The sequence below is a fragment of the Equus caballus genome, chromosome 17, assembly GCF_041296265.1.
Source record: "Equus caballus isolate H_3958 breed thoroughbred chromosome 17, TB-T2T, whole genome shotgun sequence".
NCBI lineage: Eukaryota > Metazoa > Chordata > Mammalia > Perissodactyla > Equidae > Equus > Equus caballus.
In genome coordinates, this window is record NC_091700.1 from 70,762,286 (window position 1) to 70,788,110 (window position 25,825).

General features: G+C 39.4%; 1 protein-coding gene across 39 annotated transcripts in view; it reads left to right on the top strand.

The window, feature by feature from the left end:
* SCEL (sciellin) overlaps positions 1 to 25,825 on the top strand; it is a 272,928-nt gene that overhangs the window by 181,145 nt on the left and 65,958 nt on the right. For 23 of the 39 annotated variants that reach the window (XM_070240352.1, XM_070240356.1, XM_070240353.1 and 20 more), the window contains 8 exons: positions 2,591 to 2,652; positions 3,886 to 4,003; positions 7,083 to 7,142; positions 10,758 to 10,826; positions 16,152 to 16,220; positions 16,812 to 16,850; positions 17,936 to 18,016; positions 20,411 to 20,476. In XM_070240352.1, coding sequence (XP_070096453.1) covers positions 2,610 to 2,652; positions 3,886 to 4,003; positions 7,083 to 7,142; positions 10,758 to 10,826; positions 16,152 to 16,220; positions 16,812 to 16,850; positions 17,936 to 18,016; positions 20,411 to 20,476 — 545 coding nt within the window. In that variant the 5' untranslated portion in view covers positions 2,591 to 2,609. Of the gene's footprint in view, positions 1 to 612; positions 875 to 2,590; positions 2,653 to 3,885; positions 4,004 to 7,082; positions 7,143 to 10,757; positions 10,827 to 16,151; positions 16,221 to 16,811; positions 16,851 to 17,935; positions 18,017 to 20,410; positions 20,477 to 25,825 lie in introns of those variants that run through there. The other 16 variants (XM_070240374.1, XM_014732146.3, XM_070240365.1 and 13 more) reach the window with 5 other exon arrangements.

Sequence of the window (25,825 nt, forward strand, 5' to 3'; positions counted from 1 at the left end):
CCCCACACTCCCTGTGTGCCCAGTGGCCCAAATTCAAGGCTGTTCCATCCCCTCCCCACCCCCAACCATACCTCCCCTATGTCTTTGCTCTGCTTTCCAAGGCATGAAGTTAAGAATTATTGAGCACCTACTGTGTGTTGGGCAATAATTAGACACTTTATATATGTCATCTAATTTGATCCTCAAAACATCTCATTTTACAGATGAGGGAGATGGCCTATAACACACTCAAGGTGACACGTCAGTAAATAGCACCCTTTAGATGCAGATCTTTCTAACTTCACTAACCCTTCAGACTCTCAGCTATCAGTGGAGTGCACAGCTGCTGGTCTCTGTGAAGGTAATGCTGCGACTGATTACAGCGGTCGGCAGTCTTAGGTTGCGTTCCCTTGAAGCAGTGTCTGAGAGGAATTTGGGCATCTGTGACTTACTGAGGGTGTGCTCTCTGGGGAAAGGAGAAAAGGAAGCAGGAAGGGGTGGCAAGGGAAGGAGCTGAGCAGGATCTGCTTTCTGATGGTCTAGCTTCAGTCTGATCCCACAGTGAGCTCTGAAGCACAAATCACCTGGAGAATTGCTCTACTTTGAGGCAAGAGACTCATCTGTCTATTCCAGATCAGGCAGTCACTGGATGCAGGTTGTAGTGCGTGGGGAGCATGTGTAGACAGGCAGCCCCACCAGCTGAGGGCCAATCTCCGGAGGAGGTCCAGCTTGAGCCTGCAGCCCCGAAGCACGAGCACGAGTCTGGAAAATGGTCTGGGCACCAACAGCTTCCCCTTCTCACCAACTTTAGGGGAATTGACATGCTAAAAGGTGCCCCCAGGGAAAACAATGCCTTCATCCAAAGGAATGGATCTTCACCACTTCAGGTCCTATGGTGGGTGAGTTATTGTAGGAGATAGTTTTGCATGAGAGGGCTGGAGATGAGGGCTTTCAGAACCCCCAAGTTATACGTATAAACAGCTGTCTGATAATACTGCTGTAAGTCCAAATAGCATTGATAGCTTACAGTGATTTTTTGCATACATTATTTATTTGATCATCACAACAACCTTATAAAATAGATGGCAGGTTTCATTAGCCCATTTTACAGGGAGATTAAGTGGTTCAATTGTAGAACGTGGATGCGATAGAGCTGAGCCTAGCACTTGCTTCTGACTTGAGATCTAATTTCCATCTAACATTCCATACACTGTCTGGTTGTGTATGGGCTCTGCAAAAAAACGTGATACCCCACCTAGCGTGACCAGCCATCCTGTTTGCCCGGGACTTCCCTGGTTTTAAAACTGGAAGGCTCACATTCAGGGAAACCCAGGACCAACTGATTTATTTGTTAAGCAAAAAAGACAGTGCCTGGGGTCCACAATACCTTTAGGGGCCTACAAATGGGTTCCAATTTCAATTCCTTCTAACAGCAGAAGAAAAAATGAATATTATAATAATAATGAATATATTGTAATAGAGCCAGGCTGGATTATTATTCATCTTTATACTAACACAGTCATAAAATATAATTTTTAAGTGTGTGTGTGTGTGTGTGTGTGAAAGAAGGCCATGAAAGCAAAGGTACCTAGGATTCACAGTCAAAATGCAGCTCTGGAAACCCAGTCAGTCCCGGGCAAACTGGGACTGTGGCTCCCTCAACTCCCTAACAGTCTAATCGTAGCAGTTGGTCATAGCGAAGAAACTTTGGGCTTTCCCATGCAGTGGTTGCCTAAAATCACCCGTGTTTCCCCAGATCTGTGATTTCCTTGCCTCTGGCTACTTCCCTTCTGATCACACATCAGTTGCCTGGGTTCACTCTGGCTTCCCTAGGGAAGGGCTGACGAGATTCCCAGGGCACCCTGCATACTGTGCAGTCAGCTCCATGTCTCTGTCTCCCTACTGACCTGACCAGACACTTGCCTTACTCATCTTTTCCCCCCTAGTTCCTGGATCAGTGCCAGACACTCAATACTTATTTATTTTAAACTTTGTTTTTTAAAGATTGGCATTTAAGCTAACATCTGTTGCCATTCTTTTCTTCTTCTTCTTCTTCTTTTTCTTCTTCTTCTTCTTCTTCTTCTTCTTCTTCTTCTTCTTCTTCTTCTTCTTCTCCTCCTCCTCCTCCTCCTCCTCCTCCTCCTCCCCCACCCCTTCCTCCTCCTATTCCTCCTCCCCCTCCTCCTCCTCTTCCTCCTCCCCCCTCAGTATGGCTTGATGAGCCGTGATAGGTCCGTGCCCAGGATCCAAACGAGTGGAACCCTGAGCCGCCAAAGTGGAGCATGTGAACTTAACTACTTGGCCACGGGGCTGGCCCCTGCTTACTTATTGATTGAATAAATGAATTAATTGATGACCTGATTCAGCTAATTGCTTGTTATATAACATTAGGGACACTAAACACTCTTGGTGTTCTTCATCTATAAAATAAATTCTTTGGGATAGATGGACTCTAAGATTCCTAGGGGACACTTTATGTCGTGTATTCATTATACCAGATCATGTGACTTTGTCAATGTCATTGAAGAATGTGTCTTGTCAGCAAAGAAAGAGTCACTTGTAGATTCTTAGAGTCATTGTTGTGTTTTCCCCACCCCTATTTTTTTTTTAGATCCTTACCGGAAGGCAGCATGTCCAATTTTACCTTGAGAAAAACATCTCCTACAGGAAATGGTAATGTAGATGATGTTTCTCTTACTCAGAAAACTTAAAAATCCAGGAAAAACAACTCAAAGGTCCTAGTTCTTTTGTTTTGGGTTTTTTTTTTTTTTTTTTTGCTGAGGAAGATTTGTCCTGAGCTAGCACCTGTGCCAATCTTCCTCTACTTTTTAGTATGTCAGCATGGCCGCTAACAGAGTGGTGTAAGTTGGCTCCCAGGAACCCAATCCAGGAAGCCAAAGCAAAGCATGCTGAACTTAATCACTAGGCAACCGGGGCTGGCCCCCTAATTCTTTTATATAGATATTGAAAGCTTAGAAGCAACAGTCTAATTTAATTAGCATTGCTTAAGTTAGGCTTAAGAAAAAAAAAGTGCCACAGTTTTAACTCATGTAATTGCAATTTAAATATATTATTTTAATCAATAAATATGCCCTTTCTTACCTGTGACCTTCTTTGCTGCTTGCTCTCATGAGATCAAAGAATTAGTTATTTGTAGTGAAATGCACCAGGACTTATTGACTGTTATTTACCAGGTACAACAAACAGTCCTGTGTGTACTTCTGAGGTGTGTTTCTTTTTGAGTAAAATGACCAACCCTACTACTCAGCCATAAAAAAAGACAAAATCATCCCATTTGCAACAACATGGAAGGACCTAGAGGGAATTATGCTAAGCGAAATAAGCCAGACTGAGAAAGACAAACACCAGATGATTTCACTCATATCTGGAATATGAACAAACACATGGACAAAGAAAACAGTTCAGTGGTTACCAGAGGAAGGGGGGTGGGCACAGGGGAGTGAAGTGAGGGGGAGCACTTATGTGGTGACAGTCAAGAAATAATGTACAACTGAAATCTCACATCGGTGTAAACTATTAGGAACTCAATTAAAAAAAAAAAATCAAGTTTGGAAAAAAAAAGAAGAAAAATGACCAACCCACTAAACCCTGGCTTGGTTTATCCCAGGCCTGTGGGTCTACATTCCCAGGTGCCAGATGGGACCTCATGAGCTGCACTGGCAGTTTCAGTTGGCACCTGAGCAGTTTTATATGTTATCTTTGATGATGGGGTGTGGGATTTCTTCTTTCTTGCTGGTATGTCCTACTTTGAAACAGTACTGGACTTGCCAGCCTAGAAGATTGACGCTGGCCCATCAGATGTGCGTCTCGAGATTTCCAGGTTAACAAACCCACACTCAACTCCAGGCAATTACATCTCCCAGGTTTTCATTTTTCTGTTGATAGATATGAAGAGTACCACTCAGGGGACCACACTGAGGCAGCAGGGCTTTCTTGAGATGAACAAAAGAAGGACTTTCTTACAGGATAACAGCTGGATAAAGAAACGTCCTGAAGAAGAAAGGTAAGAGGGTATGGAGAGAGGGGAAGGTGGATGAGCAGAGAGAGCCATTCTCTGTTTGGGAAGCTAATGGCCATCTGAAAAGCACATACTCTCCTTCTAAAACACTTTGTTGCATGGCCTAATTTTTGGGAAAATTTAGCAAGCATAAATTTGTTATATCATATTTTCAAGAATAGCTACCAGTTTTAATATTCACATAGCTAAGAGAATGTGAGTCATTAGTGAGAGAAAGCAGGGTTTCATTGTTATAACTGGAATAGACATTTGTGCCTACTTGAGAAACTGAAAAGAAAACATGGCTTTCCAGTTTCCGAAAAGCTAATATTTAATCCATGGTAGGGACAGTCCTGGGGCATGTTGATGATGTCAGTTGAAACAAACGCATAGTAGTATTACTCCAAATTTACAAATTTAATAATCATTTACCTAAAATTTCTTTTTTTTTTTTAAAGATTGGCACCTGAGTTAACATCTGTTGCCAATCTTCTTTTTTTTTTCCTTCTTCTCCCCAAGGTCCCCCAGTACATAGTTGTAGATTCTAGTTTTGTGAGTGCCTCTGCTTGTGCTGTGTGGGACACTGCCTCAGCATGGTCTGATGAGTGGTGCCATGTCCACACCCAGGATCCAAACTGGTGAAACCCTGGGCCGCTGAAGTGGAGCACGCAAACGTAACCATTCAGCCACAGGGCGGCCCCAATCTAAAGTTTCTTTATGCTCAAGTGAAGTAAATTCTCAGCTCATTTAAGTCCTGACTGGGCCATATACCTCTAGGTATTGGAAAGGTGGTGGTAGATTTGTAAGGGAAAATATTAACCACCAAGAAGGTTTTGTCTGCTTTGAGATGTGCTTCTGTTAGGTATATGTTTAAAGATCTAAAAACTATGACCATAGGCACATTGCCTCATTGCCAACATAGATTTACAATTGACACTTGTCCAGCCTAGATATATTTATCATAAATTATATATATATATATATATACAAATATGTATACTTTTTTGATTCCTCTTATGTGTCAGGCTTGATACTGGGTACTTTACATATAAAGCATTATTAAATCTCACAACAATCACACAAGGTAGGTATTATATCATAATTTTACAGAAGAGGAATCTGAGGCTCAGAGAAGTTAGTAACTTGTCCAGTGGCACGCAGCTATTAAGTGGTGGAGTTGAGATTTTTAACATGACCCATTGCCTTTCCGTTATACCGCTAGTTCTCAATCAGGGGCAGTTTTATCCCCAGGGGACATTTGACAAGGTCGGGAGACATTTTTACTTGTCAAAATTGGGGATTACTCCTGATATCTAATGGGTGGAGGTCTGGGATGCTGCTAAGCAGCCTACAATGCACAGGACACTCCTCAAAACAAAAATTTATCAAACCCATGTCAACAGTGCTGAGGTTGAAAAGCCCTGCATTACAGAATACTTACTGTAAACCTTTTGCTAAACTGTCCATATGTGCTTATTTGAGGAGCCATACTTGTAACTGTTAAATAAAAATGTCTATTAACTTCTGGTATTAAATATTATTATTTTGAGGAACTATAGGGGTTTTTGGAGACTCACACTAACTTTTAGAGTTAACACTCTTGGACAGCAATCATTTCCTTCGATGAAGCAAATTTACTTCTTCAACTGTTGAAGCCTAATGAAGCATTTCTATTTTCCCATAGTGGTAGAGTGATGTCAAATGTAGATCATAAATTTTGGGTTGCAAACATTTGCACAGATGGGTAAAGATAGAGATGTCTAAGACAAATTACAGTTGGTAGGAATGATGGTTTTATGCCAGGCATGCCTCCTTAAAAAGGCCCAGGGAAGCCAGCTTGGCTGGCATGGCAGCTGCTGAATGAAAGGGAAATTGGCTCTGATGCTTCTCTCACTCCCACTGGCCCAGTTCTGGGCTATGTGTTATACTTCTACTTCAGGTAAAAACACGTCTGGTGTTTGCTACTCTCTCACAAGCTCAGGGAGGGGATAACAAGAGGGATGAAAAGGTTCTCTTGGGGTCCCTGAGGGTGTATATTTGCTGGAATTGTTTCAGTTTCACTGTTCAACTTTCCTTTTAATTATGTACTATAGTTCTTTTATAGCTTTATTATAAATGGTTCCAGAGTGTTGAGTAATGTTAGTGGAGCAGAACCAGGAGAAATGTGGTATATCAGGTTTGGTTAGGTTGATATGAAAAAGGTTCAGATACTGCATTGGCTCAAGGCCAAAGGCTCTACTACAAGCTTTGACATTTCCTAAAATTGCCTGTACTTTCAGGTCTGCTATAGGTCTGCTTATATATAAGTAAGAAAGACATAGCTTTGGGACTTTATGTAGGAAGGTCTGTTGCAGGGTGGACCAAGAGGAAAAGCAGAGGTTTGGAATAAAAAGATTGAGTCCTAGATCCACCTCTGTCACTTGCTAACCTTTTGGCCTTGGGAAAGCCACAAAATCCATGATCAATGTCCTCATCTGTGAACTGGATATGAGGGTGTCTTCCCTGCTTAATTTACAGGATTATTTTAAAGACCAAACAGAGCAAACTATGTGTTCTCACGGTTCAAAAATGGCTAAATTTCCCTTCAAATGATAAACATCCTTAACCACAAATATTGGTGCTTATTTTCCTACTTTTAGTCAAGGACACTATCAAGTCTATCAAAAGAAAATTTCCAGACATAATAGGCATAATTAAATTTAAAACTTCTTGGTAGAAAGCTTTTGCCTTCCTATAGAAAAGGACTTCTCTAGTACATATAAAGTAGATGACCGCATGTTCTCATATTTTGGTAAAAACAAAGAAACAAACAAAACAAGAAACACTCATTCCATTGTTGAATCACATGGAAATCTCGTGGGATAAGTTAGAATAATGGTCATTTGTACTGACAAACTTATTTCTTTTCACCATGATGTTTCATGTGCTGACTGGTTAAAATAAATACGTAGTTGTGTTTTCATGCCTGAAGTAAAATGAATTAACCTTGCCAAAACTTGTGAGCTCTTTCCTGTCTCCTTTATTTAGTGCTTACTAAATACTGTGGTAACTTTTCACATGACTTAATTTTGTTCTTTCTCTGTAGAGATGAAAATCATGGCAGGGTGGTGCTCACCCGACATAATTCCCATGATGCCTTGGACAGGTGAGTGTTTCAGACAAGTTACATCATTAGCAGAAACACAAAGACGGTAGTTTTGAGAGAAGACTTGTTTAAGACACGCTGAATATTTGTGGCTAGCCTCAGGCTTTCCCTGATGTTCTGAGCACGTGAAGGAGAATCTGTGATATCATCAGGGGTTTCTACAGGGTAAACTCTGCTTCTCCAGCTCCGTGCTTCCAGAACTACAGCCTGGAGGTGTCGAAGAACCAATCCTCCGCCTGCCCCACTGCGGGGGCCCTCCTGATGGGAAAGGGAAAGGGCTCCCACAGAAACATCACCAGATGAAACATCTCTGAACCTTAGGGAAAGGAGACCTAAAATACAGACAGAGCTCCAAGTTCACTTGCTGTATTGGACAGTACACTTCTTTTAGAAACTCTTAGGCTTGTGGAAAAACACTAAATGATACTCAGTGGCAATTAGACTGGCAAATACAAATTAGTAGGAAAAATCAGACAAAATTAGTAATCACAATGATGTAAATAATCTAAGATTGATCAAGTAATTAAATAATATTCTTATTAAAACACGTTTACACACAAACACAAACAAACAACCACACCCATCAGAAGAAACTAATTCTTTATCAAATACAATTTTATCTGCTCTAGTAGGCTCTGTGTCACCAAAAGGTACTTGGTAAAGGAGTGTGATTGTCTTTCTTTGTGTGGACTTTAAAAAGTTAAGTAGACACCTTGAATATGACTACTTTAGAAACTTTTATGTATGAATTTCTCTAAGCCCTCTTTTACCCTTGTGCGTAATTTTGACTTGTTCTAAGGGTCCTGAGCTTATAGCCCTCTGCACAAAGAATCTGATTGGTTTTCTGGTTTCCAGCCTTACTCCATTTGATTGACTGTTCTGTGATTCAACAGATTCTACCTGTGTCCTCTCCATGGTTTTCATGATTTTGAAGATTACAGCCTTGTTCTCAGTTGGGCTTCATCTCACCAAACAAAGGGAGCCTGATCTTTGAGTTCAGCCACCAGTGGACATGGCCCCCTCCATTTTATTTGCATTTCTCTGGAACTATTAACGAAAGGGACATACTGGTTTTGAAGTGTAACTGGGAAAACTAAGCTTTATGTTCTTTGTATGTTTTAGGACAACAGAAGCTTAATGCCTTGTGTGCTTATTTGGTATTTTAAGCTGTATCGGTTTTCTGAACCCTTCCTGTTGGTGGATAGCATTTTAGCTAAAGTAGCACATTGAGGTTTTACCTTCAGTAGCAAAAATCTGTAAGCCTGAGACATTTTCACCTTGACCTATAACTAGTGTCTCAAACTACATCTTCCTAAAAAGGTAGTGTAGATTATTTTTCTCCTTGCATTTGTTCAAATGGATGCCCACTTGGCACTTTCCTGCCCTTGTGCAGAAGCTGTTTGGTGCTTCACTCAACACTGCTTTAGAGCACCTACTTCATGCTGACATTGTGCCAGGTGCTGGGAGTACAAAGATGCTTGACACTACCATGACTTTAAGGAGCTCTCAAATTCGTGGAAAGAGATGGGTCCATAAACTAAAACACTAACATTTGCTATGGAAAGTGCTACTGTAGAAGTGTGTGACAGTGCTGTTGGAATAGAGAGACTAACTCTGCCTGAATAAATCGGACCTCACCAAGGAAGTGGTCTTTGGGGTTGCTGCTGCTGCTTGAAGGGTGAGGAGGAAAAGTTTACAAGTAAGAAAGGGTGGCTGGTGGGCATGGAGCAGGGAAAAGAATGCTTCCTGTAGAAGTGACAATGTGTGCAAAGAGCTCTGCATAGGCAGACTGAAAATAAAGGAAAAGGAAGATAAACAATATATTCTCATCACCTTAGATAACTGCTTCGTATTATGCACAAACTAAGAAATTTTGCTGTGTACTTCCTCTGCCAGATCAATAAAACATGTCAAATAAGGCTGATAGCACAAATGCCTGCAGGGATGCCTACTGTGAGCCAGACACTGGCCTAAGGACTGGGAACAAAACAAAGTCCCTGCTTTCATAGAACTTGCATCCTAGTTGAAGGTGGGTGGTGAGGACGACTGAAAATAAATAAACACAATGTACTATGTCGTGTTGCCACAAGTGCTAGGAAGACTAAAGCCAACTAATGAGATGTAAAGTGATGGTGTCTGTGAAGGGGCTGTTTTATAGAAGGGGGTCAGATGGCCCCACCTATTTGCATTCACCCATTACACACGATGCTGAACCATACCATGATTTCACTCCGGGTTTCCTTAAAAAGTTGGGTAATTGCATTAGGCATTTTTCTTTACTTTTTTTCTTGCCTTTATGGACATTATTCCCTCTACTTCTGTTTGAAAATGTTCATATCTGTTTATCCTCCAAGACGCAGCTCAAACTGTACCTCATCCATAAAGCCTTCTGATTCCTACCTCTGGAAATAAAGTTTCTCAACTTAGAACTTCCTTGCACTTCACCTGAGCCTCTTTTACAACACTGACCATTTTCTACCTTTGGATGTACGTATCTAATTTGTCCCTCTAGCTCTGTGTGTGTAGTGTCCGCAGTTATTTCATTCTTGACTTCCTCATAGTCATCGCACAGTGTGTTATATATTGTTTACCTCCAAATATTTACTTAATAAAAATTTACTACATTAAGTTAAAAATTAAATCTTATATATACTGTTTTAGTAGTTTTACTGATTCAATACCTTTGATCTGTCAGCTTCAAATGAAGCTTTGAAATGCAAACACAATAAACCATGGTATAATTTCTCAAAGAGCTTGTTTTCCCTCTACCATGGGCTCATATAAGGCATTAAACAGGATTTTGTTTTTTGCTGATTTATGCCTGATCAAGATATTTCCACTGCTTTGATGAACATGATTCCTATTATTGAAGCTTCTTTCCTCTCTTTCCTTGTTTTCTTGTCTTCTTCCTGTCCCCTTTTTTCTGTGTATCTGTTTTCCTCTACTGTCTCTGCCTCTGTCTCTCCTCTTCCTCCTTCTCTCTATCTCCTCTCTCTTCTCCTTTTCTTCCCACGTCTATCCTTTCTCTCTCCTCCCACTTTCTTCTTTTCATTTCTTTCCAGCGTTTCCTGTTTCTCTCTTTTCCTCTTTCTTCCCTCTCCTTCCCTCCCTATTGCCAGCAAATTCTCTTCTTTCAACCCTGTCCACGGTGCTGAAGTTTAAATATAGCAATTTGTGTTTAGCCTGTTATACTGGCTTATGGTGCTGCTGAAACTCTGCAAACAAGACATAGCCGATTATAAGGGATTGAGTACCTATTATGTAAAAATCAACAACATTGACAAGAGTACATATTAGTTATTAACCATTTTGCATGTTGTGTTATATGGTTTTATATGTCCTTATCCCCAGTTTGAATGTGTTACATTGTAGTTAGAAATAATCAGACCTAGAGAAGAACTCCTTTATTAGCATGGGGAATTGGGTTTTCCATAATTTATTCTATTCAAGTCAAAACGTTGGAAGTTTGGATACCCGAAATCTGTCTTTTCTTGATAATATGTACATTTCCTACCTGAATAGGTCAAAATTTTACTAAATACATGATAGGCATTATAAACTATTTTTTTTGAAATTTATTTGATCTTTTTGTGATTTTTTTTTTTTTTGCAACAGGAAAACAAATGAGAGAGATGAGCCAAAAGCCACAATTAGTCGGTACAGATCTGATGACACTTTGGACAGGTAAGGTGTTTTTGAACCTTGTAAGCGGAATGCGAAACATGTTAAATCCTATTTCTTATAAAGCATGAAGTATTTAAACGTTTACCAAAGTAAGCTTTGAACCATTGATATTTTATCCCCAGAGACAGAAGGGCTATAAGGACTGAATTATCTTTTTCTTCACAACTCATAAAATCTTTTTTTCTAAAAGATTTTTCTAAAATCCTGCTAATAGTCAATTGATATAAAGATTCCAAAGAAATTGCATTGAGTATAGGTAGAGTGGGCACTACGTGGCATCTGTTCAATTTAAAATAGAGAAAATATTTATTTTTGTGAATATGAGTAGTCAGTCCTTGTTCTAACTTTTGGTCCTTCTATCCTGATGGTGGAGAAACAGCAGTTTCTGTACAACTACTTTCTGGAGAGACTGTAAATTTTAACAATACAATAGGTTTGATCTATTCTAGGATAAAGACATTACCTCTTTACCTTGGAAAGTGAAACTGCTCTTTTGGCACTGGAGTCACCATATGGCTCATAGAATGAATCTATTAAGTGTGCCTGCTGTTAGTTCTCTCTTGCTCAGAGGGAAAGGGCTCATCTGTATAGAGAAAAGTAGCAATGTCTATTCAGGTTGATGTGTACATGCCACAAATCACATTTTTATTTTATATTTGGTAGAGATGCTTAGTAAGCATAAGAAAAGAGTTAACATTTTTAATTGGAGTCTCTACATAATAGACACCCGAGGCCATTGAGAGTTGAGGTCACTCCCTGTAGCCAAAGACGTGCTGCTAGTGTAGACAAAAATGTCCTCTGCCGCATTTTAAGCAGATACGCTGAAACTTATGGTATCTAACAGATTCTATATTCAGACTATGCCAGTGTTAATTAATATAGCAAATGTGTATCCTTCTGCACTCTTCATAGGTTTTTTTAAGTCAGTCTCCCTAATAGAGGACTGGTATCCCTAAGGGGCTGGCCTCACTCTTGTAGTTAAAGCCTTGACAAAAATGAGTTTGTAGAAGTATGTGTGCAAGATCTCGTCTCCACAGCAGCGTGTGGAGAGATGAGTCAGAGGACCTCTGTTCATTCACTCTCGCCTTGCAGACTGTCCTATTGCATCGTTAACTGAATAAGAAAACGCTATTTCTAAGAATGAATTTGATATTGAGATAATTAGGCCTCAAGAAACGATATAATATTTGGGAGACTTAAGCTTTTGTGGGCTGAGTGTCTGAAAGTTTCTCTCAGGTTGGTCAAGACAGAACCTTGGAACATTAGCAGTGGACCAGACCAGACCAGACGGCACAGGCAAACTCGTTGAGTCGTTCTCAGCTTGGTCTGCAAATTAGAAACACAGACTGAACTTTAAAATTCTACTGGCAATTTGATCCTACCACCTCTCACCCTACCCCCAGATTCTGATTTAATTAGTCTGAGGTGAGACTCAGGCATGTTTAAACCTTAGGAAGTGATTCTAATGTGAAGCCAAAATTCAGAACCACAAATCTAGCCCGACCCCTTCATTTTTCTACACTAGGAAATGAGGACAGAGATTACATGCTTTAATTACATGGAGGTTTAAGGCATGTTTGGAAGAAGTATCCTGGTCAGCTCATTCCCCTGGCAGTCCTGTCTCCCAACAGTAAGCTACATCTCTGTAAGAGTGGAAATAGATGTGAGGGAGAGAACACAGGGGTCAGTGAAGAAAGGCAAGTTCTGTTAGCAGGAGTCAGACTTTTATAACGTAGGCCACTCCAAATGCGAGATGTGAAATAATTTTAGGAGGAAGATGATTAAATACATCTGTTGTGTGCATTTCAATAATACTGTGTTTATTTTAAATGAATATGAGAAAAGTACTGAGTTTACATTTAAAGAGTTCCCTTTTAAAATATACACATGTAGGTAAAAATATGAGATGTTTTACAGGGACGTCAGTAAATAATAGTGTGTGCAGTATGCATTATGTCCTGAATCCTGAGGGTAGTTTAATTACTAAGTTGGAAAACCGAGGTTAGGGAGACCTCTAGTGTTCTGTGGTGGAAGTGTAACTTTTCCTTGGCTGCTTTCGATCATATTGCTGCTTATATTGTTTGAGTATTTCCTGTCTCCAAGACTGACTCATAGTAAAACAATCTATTTTATATCAGAAGTTGGCAGAAACTTAATTTCCAAGAGAAGTACAAACTTAATTTCCCTAATAAGAAATTGCAATATACTTTGGAATGGTGGTTTAGAGTTTTCTCCGTTGTTGTTCATAGACTGATACCCCTAGTGGCATGGGAGAGAAAGAATAATAACTGAAGGAAGACACATTGACCTAACATATGAGTCTTGGAACAATCACCCCACAGAATCAGGCGTATGACATTGGGCCCTACTGAAAAGATTTTAGAGAGAGGCTACTTCCTAGCTGTGTGGCCAAGAGAAAGTCACCCACCTTCTCTGAGACTTCATTTTTTCATCTATAAAATGAAATAATTACACCTACTCTGTAGGTGTAATTCCTCTGAAGAGTAGAGGAAAATGTATAAAATGAGTGGCAAAGAGTAGTGGGTATCTATTTTTATTATTACGTGCAGTAAGTATTGCCCATAAAGATTTACACTGTAGAATTTAACTTCATTCGATTTTAACATCTGACTCACCTTTATTTATACTTTGAGAAGGTTTGATATTAAAGTTCTGTTTGCTTTAGACAGATTGTTGTTTTCACTGTACCAGAGCAGCAATTTCCCAAGATTATTTTTATCTTGAATGAGGGTCTCACAGAGAGCTATAGAGTCTAAGTAGAGTTCCCAAGGAACATAAGATTTAAGACTTAGGGTTTCCTGACATCCTACTGATGGTATTCACGGTGTTTTGCTGCAAAGCCCTTTGAATGTAAACATCTCAGAGGCTCAGTAGCAGGGGAGATGTTCATAGTCTTTGGCCTGATGACCACCTTAGGTGTGAGTTTTTATACGTGGGTTCTAGGATTCTGTACAAGTCACTTCCTGTACTGTGAACAGTCTCTTGAGGTTATGGGGCTTGTAGGATTCCAGCCTTCCTTCCTTTTTGCATTCAAGAGTTATCAGTTTGTGGCAGTATGTACCATAAATAGAAAGTGTGTTTGGGGTTGACTCATAGAATTTTAATATATTAGAGTTTAAATATTTACCCAATATTTAATTTTGGAGTTAAATATTTATGCAGTATTTTATTTTATTTTACTTTACTTTATTAATTTTTTTTTAAGATTGGCATCTGAGCTAACATCTATTGCCAATCTTCTTTTTTTCTTCTTCTTCTTCTTCTTCTCCTCAAAGCCCCCCAATACATAGTTGTATATTCTAGTTGTGAGTGCCTCTCTTGTGCTATGTGGGATGCTGCCTCAGCATGGCCTGATGAGTGGTGCCATGTCTACGCCCCGGATCCAAACTGGTGAAAACCTGGGCCAGCCAAAAGGAAAACATGAACTTAACCACAGCCACGGCTCTGGCCCCTGAGCCAGTATTTTAGTTACACATGTCAAAATAACATCTAGGGATTGAAATTATTTTAAAGCTAAGAAAATTAAGTCATATTTTTCCCTACATGATTTTTTTTTTTTTTAGTAAGGAAGATTGGCCCCAAGCTAACATCTGTTGCCAATCTTCCTCTTTTTGCTTGAGGAAGATTGTTGCTGAGCTAACATCCATGCCAGTCTTCCTCTATTTTGTATGTGGGATGCTGCCAAAGCATGGCCTAATGAACGGTATGTAGGTCCACACCTGGGATCTGAACCCTCGAACCCCAGGCTGCTGAAGTGGAATGTGTGATCTTAACCGCTAAACCACTGGGCCAGCCCCCCACTTTTATTTTGTAGAGTGAAGCAAAGTTAGTGTCCATCTTCCCAGGAATAGTTTATATAAAGCCCTGTACTAAAGTTGATGGTGAAAGTGAATATTTAGAGAAAGTTATAGTAGACCCATAGTATGGGATCAACAGAAGATTCTTTCTGACTCTTTTTTTTCCTGAGCCTAATTTTGCTGCATCCTAGTTTTGTGCAAGCCTGCTGAATGCTCCAGAAGACAGTTCCACATTACAAGAAAAACCTTCCTATCTGGTGAGAGGGAGAAAAGGGAAGGAGTAGGGGCTATAGTCATGAGATCCCACCATTAGCATGCAGACTAGAGGATTCCTGAGTTTCTTTCCTGACCCAAAGAACAGACAAGTATACCTTTTCCAGACCTACCCTCCTTGAGGAGACTCCAGATTAGCGAGATTAAAACTTCTGATGGCCAGTAGGGCCTATTAACTAAATGTGTTAGTCAAAGTAAACTAATTTGCCATGGTAGAATAGCTCTTTTAACAAGTTCCCTCTCTTGCCCCTAAATCTCTGTGGTTTAGCACAACAGAAGATTACTGCTTGCTCTCATCAGAGTCCATTGTGATTGGCTGGAAGAGGTGGAGGGATCTCTCTCCATGAAGTGACTCAGGGACCTAAGTTCTTTCCATGTTTTAATGCTTCCGTCGTCAACCCATGGGTACCAAAGCCATGGTGGAAGGGGAAGAAAGAGCATGGAGGATCATGCAAAAGGTTTTATGATGGGTCTGGAAGTGGCAAACAATATTTCTGGCCACATTCTTCAGTCTAGAACTCAATCACGTGGTCCCAACTTAATTTCAATGAAGATTGGGAAATGTGGTCTTCCTGTGTGCTCAGAAGGAAAATAAAATGAGTGTGGCAAACATAAACATTAAAAAAAATCCTTATGTCTTCCATTGATGCCTTTTACTGACATAGGAGTTACTGTCATTGAGTAGATATGTTATTAAACAATAATGAATATAAAATAGTTAATGAGTTAAATGCTCGATGAGTCAGAAAGGCAAGTGAGGCAAGTAGAAAAGCATAAACTTTAAAAATTCCAAACTGTATCAAAATAGCCTCATAAATAGATTTTGTCATAAACAGCTTTTTTTTTAAAGATTTTATTTTTTTCCTTTTTCTCCCCAAAGCCCCCTGGTACATAGTTGTATATTCTTAGTTGTGGGTCCTTCTAGTTGTGGCATGTGGGACACCGCCTCAGCGTGGCTCGATGAGCAGTGCCATGTCTGCGCCCAGGATTTGAACTGACGAAACACTGGGCCGCCTGCAGTGGAGCGTGTGAACTTAACCACTCGGCCATGGGGTTGGCCCCATAAGCAGCTTTTTTTAAGTGTAAAATTAGAAAATTTTAAATGTAACACCTGCAAAAGTTCCCTTGATTAGAGAGAGATTGTGTTGTGAAGTTGTTCTAGCATAAAAGAGGTCTGAAAGGAGTTTAATAATCCAAATGTTCATCCAGACTTTTGTCTTGTTTCTTTATAAAGGATCTCAGACAGAAATGATGCCACTAAAACCTATAAGGCCAATACCTTGGATAACCGACTAACCAATAGGTACCAGTATCTACTGACTTTGGGAAAGGCTCAAGTATAATATTTCTCTAAGCATTACTTATTTACTTACAATTCTTCAGTCCTACTTAATATCTTTCTGTAAATTCTTATCGTCTATTTTTTAATACAAGAGTTCTGGAGTAAAAAAGTACTCCTGCTGGTGGTTAGAGAAAAATAAAATCTTGTTGCCTGGGTTAAAAACCAAGAGAGCTCATTGCTTCAGGCCGTCATTCCTACCAGATTTATGTTTCTGTTTAAGTTATCCTGGTGGCAAGATTATGAAATACATATAATTGCCAATTTTATACTCTTATTGCTAAAGAAAATTACTGAACCCAACAAATAAAAGCTTTGGGCTTAAATGATATTGAATTTTCTGAAGGAAAAAAGTTTCCTTTGGAATCTCGTATAAGAGATAAAAAGATTATGAAATTACCTTATCAAATTTATTCAAATACTGAGACTTTCTTACTCTCAAATAATGTTTAAATTTTAATAATAATAACTCTAAATCCAGGAACAATTACAAATCAATGCAAGTATAAATTCTTTCTTGCTGCTCAAACTGTTGCATTTTTTTTTCCTTACCAGAAACATGTCCACGTTTAGATCACCAGAAGCAACAAAGACGTAAGTACTTTTCTAACTGAAGTTACGTTTTAAGAATAAAGTGTAACTCTTGCATGTGTTTAAGAAAAACTAAGGTACTCTGCCCTCAGGCCAAAGTTTCATTATAGTATAGCCACTCCCTTTCACTTAGGCAGATTTGAGAGGTAGAAATACCAAAACGGTCCTCACAGCTTCAGATATTTACCATCTGGACTTGAAGACAAAGAGTTTGTCGACCTTTCCTCTAATCAAACACCAAAGCTTAACTCTTCTTTTTGCTTTTCTTCCTTTTTTTAAAATCTAGATTCTTTATTTTTTCCCCCACAGAACCTTTTTAATTTTCCCTATTCCTATGGCAACTAACTCTTTCTTCCCCCCGTTGCACTTGCCTCTCAAAACACCCATCACGTCTACAACTCAATTGAGCCGTGAAATCATGGGTTTGCTAACAACCTAGTTCAATAAAACAGATTTTCCCTGGAATGTACTCCTGGCGCTTATAAACAGCCCAAACTTGCTAGAATTTTGAAAACTTAATTAGTTTTAAAATTTGTATTACAAATAAAGTAATTTTCACCATGGACCACACTTCTCAGCAGTTGAAACAGGCCTGGACCACTTCCATTTTTTTGAGGGTCTGTGTATATCAATACATACTAAATAGAGATTTTAAATGGTATATTTTTAAGTGTTTTCTTAAACAAGTTAATGCTTTTAATGCAAAAAAATTGCTATATAATTCTGTTGGTCACAATATAATTACAGGATTAAAGTACATATATATATAAGTCTATACATATGTATACAAATCCATAGCACACCTGAATGGATTGGTCTGGATTTCAGACACACAATTAACATCATATGATGAATGCTTTCTTCATTCAATTCCTTCTGTTTTAGTTACTTAGATGAGAGCCTGACACTGTATAAAATGGGTCAACTAGGGAGGAAATTTTTCTTTTTGTTCTTCGTTCTGCAAGTGAAACATTGTGTGGTGGATAGAACACAAGTGGGATATAAGTAGATGATAAGACCTTTCAAAGGTAAGGTAGAATAAAAAAGCTTCAGGAATGTGATGATTTGCTGTTCTTGTCATTAAACAGGCAACCTGGAGGTTTGTTCAGTGCAAACGCCACCAGCACCCCCGCTTCCACCTCTGCTGCTGCTCCTGTAAAGAAAAAGAGGTACCACGGGCTCCTTGTGTCTGCCTCTTGCTGATATTCTGTAAGGGGCTGTTCTTTAATTTCTGAACCAAATCATCCTCCAAGGCCCCCGGGCAGCATTCGAAAGTTGCTCTGCCCTTCCTCCTTGCTCCTTCCTCCACTTCCCAGGGGTTCAGTGCCTACTAGATTTTGTTGTCCTCAAACTTCAGTCCTTCTTTCTGCTAATCTCCTTTTCAAATATGTGATCTTTTCTTCATTTCCTTCAGTGTTGAATATCTAGATAATGCTTTTGGTGATAGAGCTCAAATACTGAAGGGTGAGCTACTTCAGGTAACACCTTTTAATAGAGTCCTACCAAAGGGGATGTGTTACCCTGAAATATTGACTGCAGTGTGACTATATGTTGCCATGCCCCTGAATCCAGCCCACATCACGGCCGCGTCCTCTGCTTGGTAGACTGGGCCGACCCTCCTTCCAAGTAGAGTCAAAGGCCCTATCTGGAGACATGGATCTGTGTTTGTGTGATTATTGCCACCTCCTTGGACTTCCCTGTGTGGCCTCCAACATTTTTCCTGTGCTGAGTTCCATTTATCTAGTAGGCGGAGCAGCTAGTCCTGTGGTGGCAGGATATTCTTCATGACACAGAATGTGATGGTGGAGGTGATTTCTGCCTGTTGAAGAGAACACAGTGCTAGCGATTCATGATGCTAATGGAAAACAAGCATTCATGAACCTCAGTGCTTTTTAAGTTTTCTCTTTTTCTTTTCTTTTTTCTTAAAGATTGGCACCTGGGCTAACAACTGTTGCCAATCTTCCCTTTTTTTCCCCCAAAGATTGGCACCTGGGCTAACAACTGTTGCCAATCTTTTTTCTGCTTTATCTCCCCAAACCCCCTGTACATGATTGTACACGATTGTATATCTTAGTTGCACGTCCTTCTAGTTGTGGGATGTGGGACGCCACCTCAACGTGGCCTGACGAGCGATGCCATGTCTGCGCCCAGGATCCGAACCCTGGGCTGCTGCAGCGGAGCACGCAAACTTAACCACTCGGCCACGGAGCCAGCCCCAGTTTTCTTATTTTCTTTGCTTTCACCTAGGATTATGCCTGGTATAGGGTAGGTGCTCAATGTTTGTAGATGGACTGGCTGACTGCCATGACGCTTCCATAGCCATCCTGGAGAGAAACAACCGATTCTATTTTTCCTGTAGTTGGAATTCTGTTTGTATCTGCAGAGTCTCAGAAATGTGCTCACCTTTCTCTTAGACTCAAATTTCACATCCGCCTGACACTTTGCCTATTAGAAACAGATTCCTAAGGTTGGAAGGGAAATTTAAGGTCAGTTAGTTCAACCTTCTACCCACTGCAAGAATCTTTCTTTTGACCAGTTAGGCATAATTGAGGACCACTTTAGCCAGCAATGAGACTCTCCCTTTTGTGACATAACTTTGACTAGCTCTCGTGGAGAGCATCTACTACTTATACTGAGCTGAAGTCTGCTGTGATCTACTCTCATCTCATCTTGGTTCAGTCCTGTGGTGCCTCAGAGAATACCTGCTTCAAGAATTTACAGCCAGCTCTCCTATCCTGCTTATCCCAGCTTTTCCTTCTCTCAGCTACGTCACTCTCCTCTGAACACCTTCATTTTTGGTCCATATCTTAGTCTTTTTGAAAGAGCCCTTAGTTATCTCTACCAATTAAAATTATGCTCTAGTAATAGGAAAACATCTTTCTAATCGGATGTATATATATTTGTGTATATACATATACATATATACATAATTGAAGTTAGAATTACTGTGGTGTTCATTTATGTTTCCAATTTTCTTACTTGTCAGAGTTGTCTATCACACAGTTTTGTTTGTTTGTTTGTTGTTTTATTGTGTGTGAGGAAGATTGGCCCTGAGTTAACGTCTGTTGCCAATCTTCCTCTTTTTGCTTGAAGAAGATTGTTGCTGAGCTAACATCTATTACAGTTTTTTTTTAAAGCTGTATTTTGAATAGAGCATAAGACTATTGTTATTTTTATCATGAAATATTTCAGATATGTAGAAAAATAGACAGAAAAAGAGGTATGTTGATGATAAACACCCATGAACCTAGTATTTACATTTCACAGATGTTATTATTTTCCAGATTTCCCTCAGATTTCTTTTAAAAGAAAAGTCTACATTGTTTAGTGTCAAAAGACATGGGAAAAGGAATTTACTCAGAGGAGTGGATAGCTGGGATTGTAGGGCAGTTACTTCCTATAGCATTTGTGAAATAGTTTTCATTTTACTTCCAAGGCCTTGTAGAAAAGTCATCTCATTGCTTTTTTAACTGTCAAATTATTTTCAGCTTTTCTTGCCTGGCATGTGGGTGGGACCAGGCCTTTCAACCACCATGTTTATAACTAATGTCATTTCTTAACAGACAGTCCTGGTTTCCACCACCCCCTCCGGGTTATAATGCCACCCCAAGCACAGGAGCAAGCAGAAGGTAAGGGAAAGGTGTCAGATGTAATTGCTATGTAACTTGATGGAGGAAGGTGTAGGATATTGACACGTATAATTGTGGATGCTTTGCAATAAATTGGAGGCAATTTTGTGAACTCTGAGCACTGAATAAGACAGTGCCCAGTGGGAGTGAGGTCAGGGTATGAGTGCCCCTGGCAGGAACCCTGATAAGCTGCGATGAGTAAGTACATAGCTTTTTTAGTTTGCCAGGGTTGCCATAACAAAGTACCAAACACTGGGTGGCTTGACAGAAATATATTGTCTCACAGATGCAGAGGCTAGAAGTCCAAGGTCAAGGTGTTGGCAGAGTTGGTTCCTTCTGAGGGCTGTGAGAGGGAATCTGTTCCACGCTCCCTTCTAACTTATGGTGGTTTCCTGGCAATCTTTGGCATTCGCTAGTTTGCGTAAGCACCATCCCGATCTCTGCCTTCATCTTTAGATGGCGTTCTCCCTGCGTGCATGTCTGTGTCCAAATTTCCCCTTCTTGTAAGGGCACCAGTCATACTGGATTGGGGCCTATCCTGCTCCAGTAGGACCTCATCCTAACTTCACTAATTACATCTGCAATGATCCTGTTTCCGAAGAGGCTCACATTCTGAAGCACTGTGAGTTAGGACTTCAACCTATGAATTTGAGGGGAACATAATTCAATGCTTGAGTGGCAGAGAAGAGAACGGAGTCCACCAGCAGGTGGGGCTCCAACATGAGCTCCTGGTGCACAGCTGCTTCCGGGCTGTGATGAGCCCAGAGGAGTGCATGGGGTTGCTGTGGCAAGTTTCTTGAAAACGTTGAGTGATAGATGGGTGGTTTTTACTTTTAGTTTTTTGTTTAGAGCAATAATTATAACTAAAATTATAGACCATATGGGGAGGACACCTTGTTCTACCATTTCCATGCTAGGAATGTCAACAACAATTTAATATAATAAATGTTTAATAAGTGATTACTGTGTGCCAGATATTTTTCTAGGATCTTGAGATATGTCAGTAAACAAAACGTGGAGCCTTACTCCAGCCTTCAAGGAAGCAGACACAAGTGTAGAACTCCTATAATCTATGTCGAAGAAAAATAGGTCTCTGACTGGGTTTTGCTTTAGGGTATCCAAAATTGTTTTCAGGTCACCAATCTTTAGAGTATCTTCACCAAATATTTCCAGGTTTCAATGGTACTTATTTTCCAAATTCAACAATTGGAAAAGAGAGTTTTTAAATGTTGTGCTTGTTTAATACTATATTGTTTTAATTTCCTAAAATTTTCACCCGCTATGCAGGCTTTTATATCTCTGTGCTTTCCAACTAATGGAAATATTTGGAACTAAATATCTTCTATTATAACTTAGGTTTGGTCTATAAGGATGTAAATAAACTTTAGTTGACCAATAGACACAAAGAGCTCAAGTTGCTTTTTTCACACCTGTTGTTGTATCTGTATATATATATATATATTATTTATATGTTATATATTATTTTATATAGATAACAATTATTGAACATGTTGAACAATCACTACTTGAAATTACATACACCTTCTGTTAAAATGTTTTTTTCTTTTAAACCTGCTCATTTATAGGTGACTTCCAATCATATGAACTGCCAAGTATGGATTATATTTCTAGTTTAAAACCTTATTTCCCCTCAAACTGTGTTTAGATATTTCTCTATGAGTGATAAATTTCATAGAGCTACCTAAATGGGAGAATATTAACTAGGAGTTTTGCTAGACACTATTGTTTCCTGAGTATTGTAAAATCCATCCAATTCTGTCTTGACAGACAATAACTGGTACTTAGAAATATTTATTACTTATTTCTAAAATAACTTCTTATTTTTGTCTTCTATTCATTATTCCAAAATTGATATAAATTATCATTATAATAAGCAACTGGTTATATCACTGTGTAAAAATATGGAAGGATTATTCATGAGTTACCAGCTCATGCTTTCAATGCCTACTGAGCTTGTGGCTCTCTGTTTGCATTAGAACTGACAGTGCTTGGCTAGATGCCCTTACAATTTATGCATTGCTGGATGTGATTTACATGGAGGATAAAATGAGTTCCAATGCTCCTATTTCTGATTCCTGGATCAGATCCACAGCACTGGAACTAAGGAAAAGAGAAGATTATTGGACTAGGTTGATCAATTTAGATATCCATTCCTTTCTCAGAGTCACAGATTATTAATATAATGGCTACACTGAAAGACTTCTCTTTGAGGATCAGAGCTAATGTCATGCCAAGTTTTCAGGGGAAGGAGAGAATAATAACGATGTAGCAATGCCTTTGATTTCTGAGGTGCTTTTCTTCAGCAGAACTCAAAGTACAACTTCTGTTTCTCACCTTTAATGCCAGTGCATTCCTAGGGCTGAGAAATAGTCTTTTTAGTAAAAACTGGAAAATAGAAGCAATTATTAAATGATGAAAGGAAGCAAAGTCTTCAAAAAGAGATCTTTGTCCCCAGAAGACCACAAAGAAAATGAAAATAGGTCAAAAATAGATAAAAATGAGGGACTGTGATTTTAATACTAGCTAATGGCTCCATGTTAACCTTATTTCCCTTCATCCTACACTTATGCACTGTGTCCTTGCCCCTCTTCTCTCCCCTCCTATCTTCTGCAAAAGAATTTCCCCTTAATATGGACTCTCTCATTCTCTTTTCTGTTCTTAATTTTGTGAACTTTCATTTTTTCCATCACCTAGTCTTTCCTGGAGATGTCATTTCTCCCACATACCCGCGTCTGTGCAGCACATTTGAAAAGACCATCAGGCTTCCGAGTCATTACAGGAATGAGTCCTTTTCCTGAACCTTTCTTCCCTTTTCCCCCCTCTGTAGCCTTTGACACTATGGATCACCCTGATCCTCAGTTGTTCCTTTCTTGACTTATACAGTGTGGAAGAATCAAACTTAGTTGTGTTTGAATTGAAAATTTGTGTTTGCGTTAAAATCTATTAGAGACATGAGGTAAACTGCACCGGGTCTCAAGCTTTTTTATCAACAGAAGAACCCATGACGTCACATCTTTATCTATATTTATATGTATAACTATGACTATATGTCTGTCTATGTCTGTATTTATTTCTATATCTATAACTATAGATGGAATTCTCTGCATGTAGTTCTCTCTATATAATTAACATAAGCCTGGTGAATTTAATTAGAGCGTAAATGAGAAAATTTACTTTTCTAAAATAGCCATATTTTATAGCTAAAGAAAAAAGCATTTTCTTAAAACAAGTATCATTTTATGTACGATACACATTAGTCTTGCATGAGAGGGTTAAGACCTGGGTAATCAAACAAAATTTTGGGATTAAGAGTTGAATATCTTTGAAAGTCTCTTACCCCCTTTTTGATAAAACCAGATTAAAGAGAAAAGCTGTAATTCATGATAGCAAGACAACATGTAAAGTTTTGAACTTAAATAAAACCTTTTCTAGCTGATTTCTAAGGTTGCTTTTTAGTCATTGGGATGTAACCTTTCTCTGACCTCCTCTTCCTTCTCTTCCTGAGCAGGGAAACAACCACATAGTGTTTTGAATGACCAACCTGTTTCAGCAAAATTATTTCCTCTGAAATATTCTTGTCAAATGCTATCAGGACCTATAATTTCTTTCCATTTTAATCAAGATTGAATCAAAATTTTAGCTTTATAATTGCTGTTGCTCGTTGCATTCATCTGACTCTCCTCCTACCTCTCTGATCAAACCCCCACCTCACAGGTTTCCCCCCTTCTCCATGATCAAATGCCTTTCATCTGAAAAAATAGCCTCCTAAAAATGAACAGCCTAATATTACAAATCCATTCAACCGGCACCCTATCTCTCCACCACAGCCAAAGTTCTCAGAAGACTTGATACTTTCCATCTCCAGTTTTTCTGGCTCCTACCACCATTAGTTCATGGAAACAGCTCTCCCCAGATCATTAACGTTGCTGATAAATTCTTGTTGACACATCAGTCCCAGTAATCACTTGACCTTTCAAAAGGCACCACTGGCTATTCACATCTGTATGAAATCTTCTCTCTTGTTGCCTTTTGAGAATCCCTTGCCCCCATCAACACACTCTCCTGGATTTTCTTTTGTTTCTCCAGCCGTTCTTTCTCAGTCTCTTTTGCTACCTTATCGTCTTCTACCAATCCGTTAGATGTGGCTGTGCCTAAAAACTCAAAGTCCCTCTTCTCTTCTTATTTTGTTCTCTGTCCTTTGACAGCATTATCCATGTGTAGGGCTTCAGTGGCCATTTGCATACTCGCGACTCCTTCATTTTTGTCTACTCTAGACTCTTCTCTGAATTACCTTTGGAGAGCCAACTGCCTATTTGACACCTCCACTTAAAATGTCTCAAAAACACTGCAAACTCAGCATGTTCAAAATGAGATTCATAGTTCTCCACGCTAACCTGGGCTTCTATCTCAGTTAATAATACTATCCTCTAGCCAGTCAACACCCCCAAAAACTTGAAGTTATATTTTACACCTTTTTCTCCTTAACCACTATTATCCAATCCATTTGTAAATGCTGTCAATTTACCTCCTAAATAACTCTTGATCCATAAACCTGTCTCTATTTCTGTCATCATAAATCCCCTGGGCTATCATGGTAGCTGCCTAAGTATTCTGTCTTCATTCACCCTGATTACCTCCCCCATCTCATTTCTTTACAGTTGCCAGAGTGATATTTATAAAAAGATGATTGGAACTTATCACCCTCCTGAATAAAGATTACCACTTTTAGTTGTTCTTAAAGACCCAAATCCTTAGTGTTGACTGCCTGTCCTTACCTTCCTTCCATCCCTCATAACTCTGCTTTGCACTCTGTTCCAGTCACTTAATTTGTTTTAAATGCACTGCACTCCCACCTTCCCCAGACCCTCATATAAGCTTCCCTCTGCCTGCAATGCTGTCTTCTTCCCCACCTGAGACACTTATGTTCTTGTGGTCATGTTTTGACCTGATTTCTTTTCAAAATATCACTTCTGACTTATCTCTGTCTGTTTTCTTTGCTCTACACTAAGCCAGGCATAGAAGAGGACAGCTTCTTTTCCTTGACTTGTCCAAATGGCACTTGCATAAAGTTTTAATAAAGAGGTGGGATGGTCAAGTGGTAGCAATGCATCACAGAAGCCCAGACCAAACTACGTAAGCTGTAATACTAGCAATTTCTGTTTGTGAATTCTTTGGCCACCCCTGTTATTGGTCCTTTCTCGTTGGCTGACATTTCTCTACAGGCCTGACCCTGTTGCTATTTTGCTCAGCAGCCCCTCACTCCTTCTTTCTTCCATCTCTATTTTTCTCTTTTCCCTCTCTCGCTCTGTTCTTCCTCCCCCTCCACAC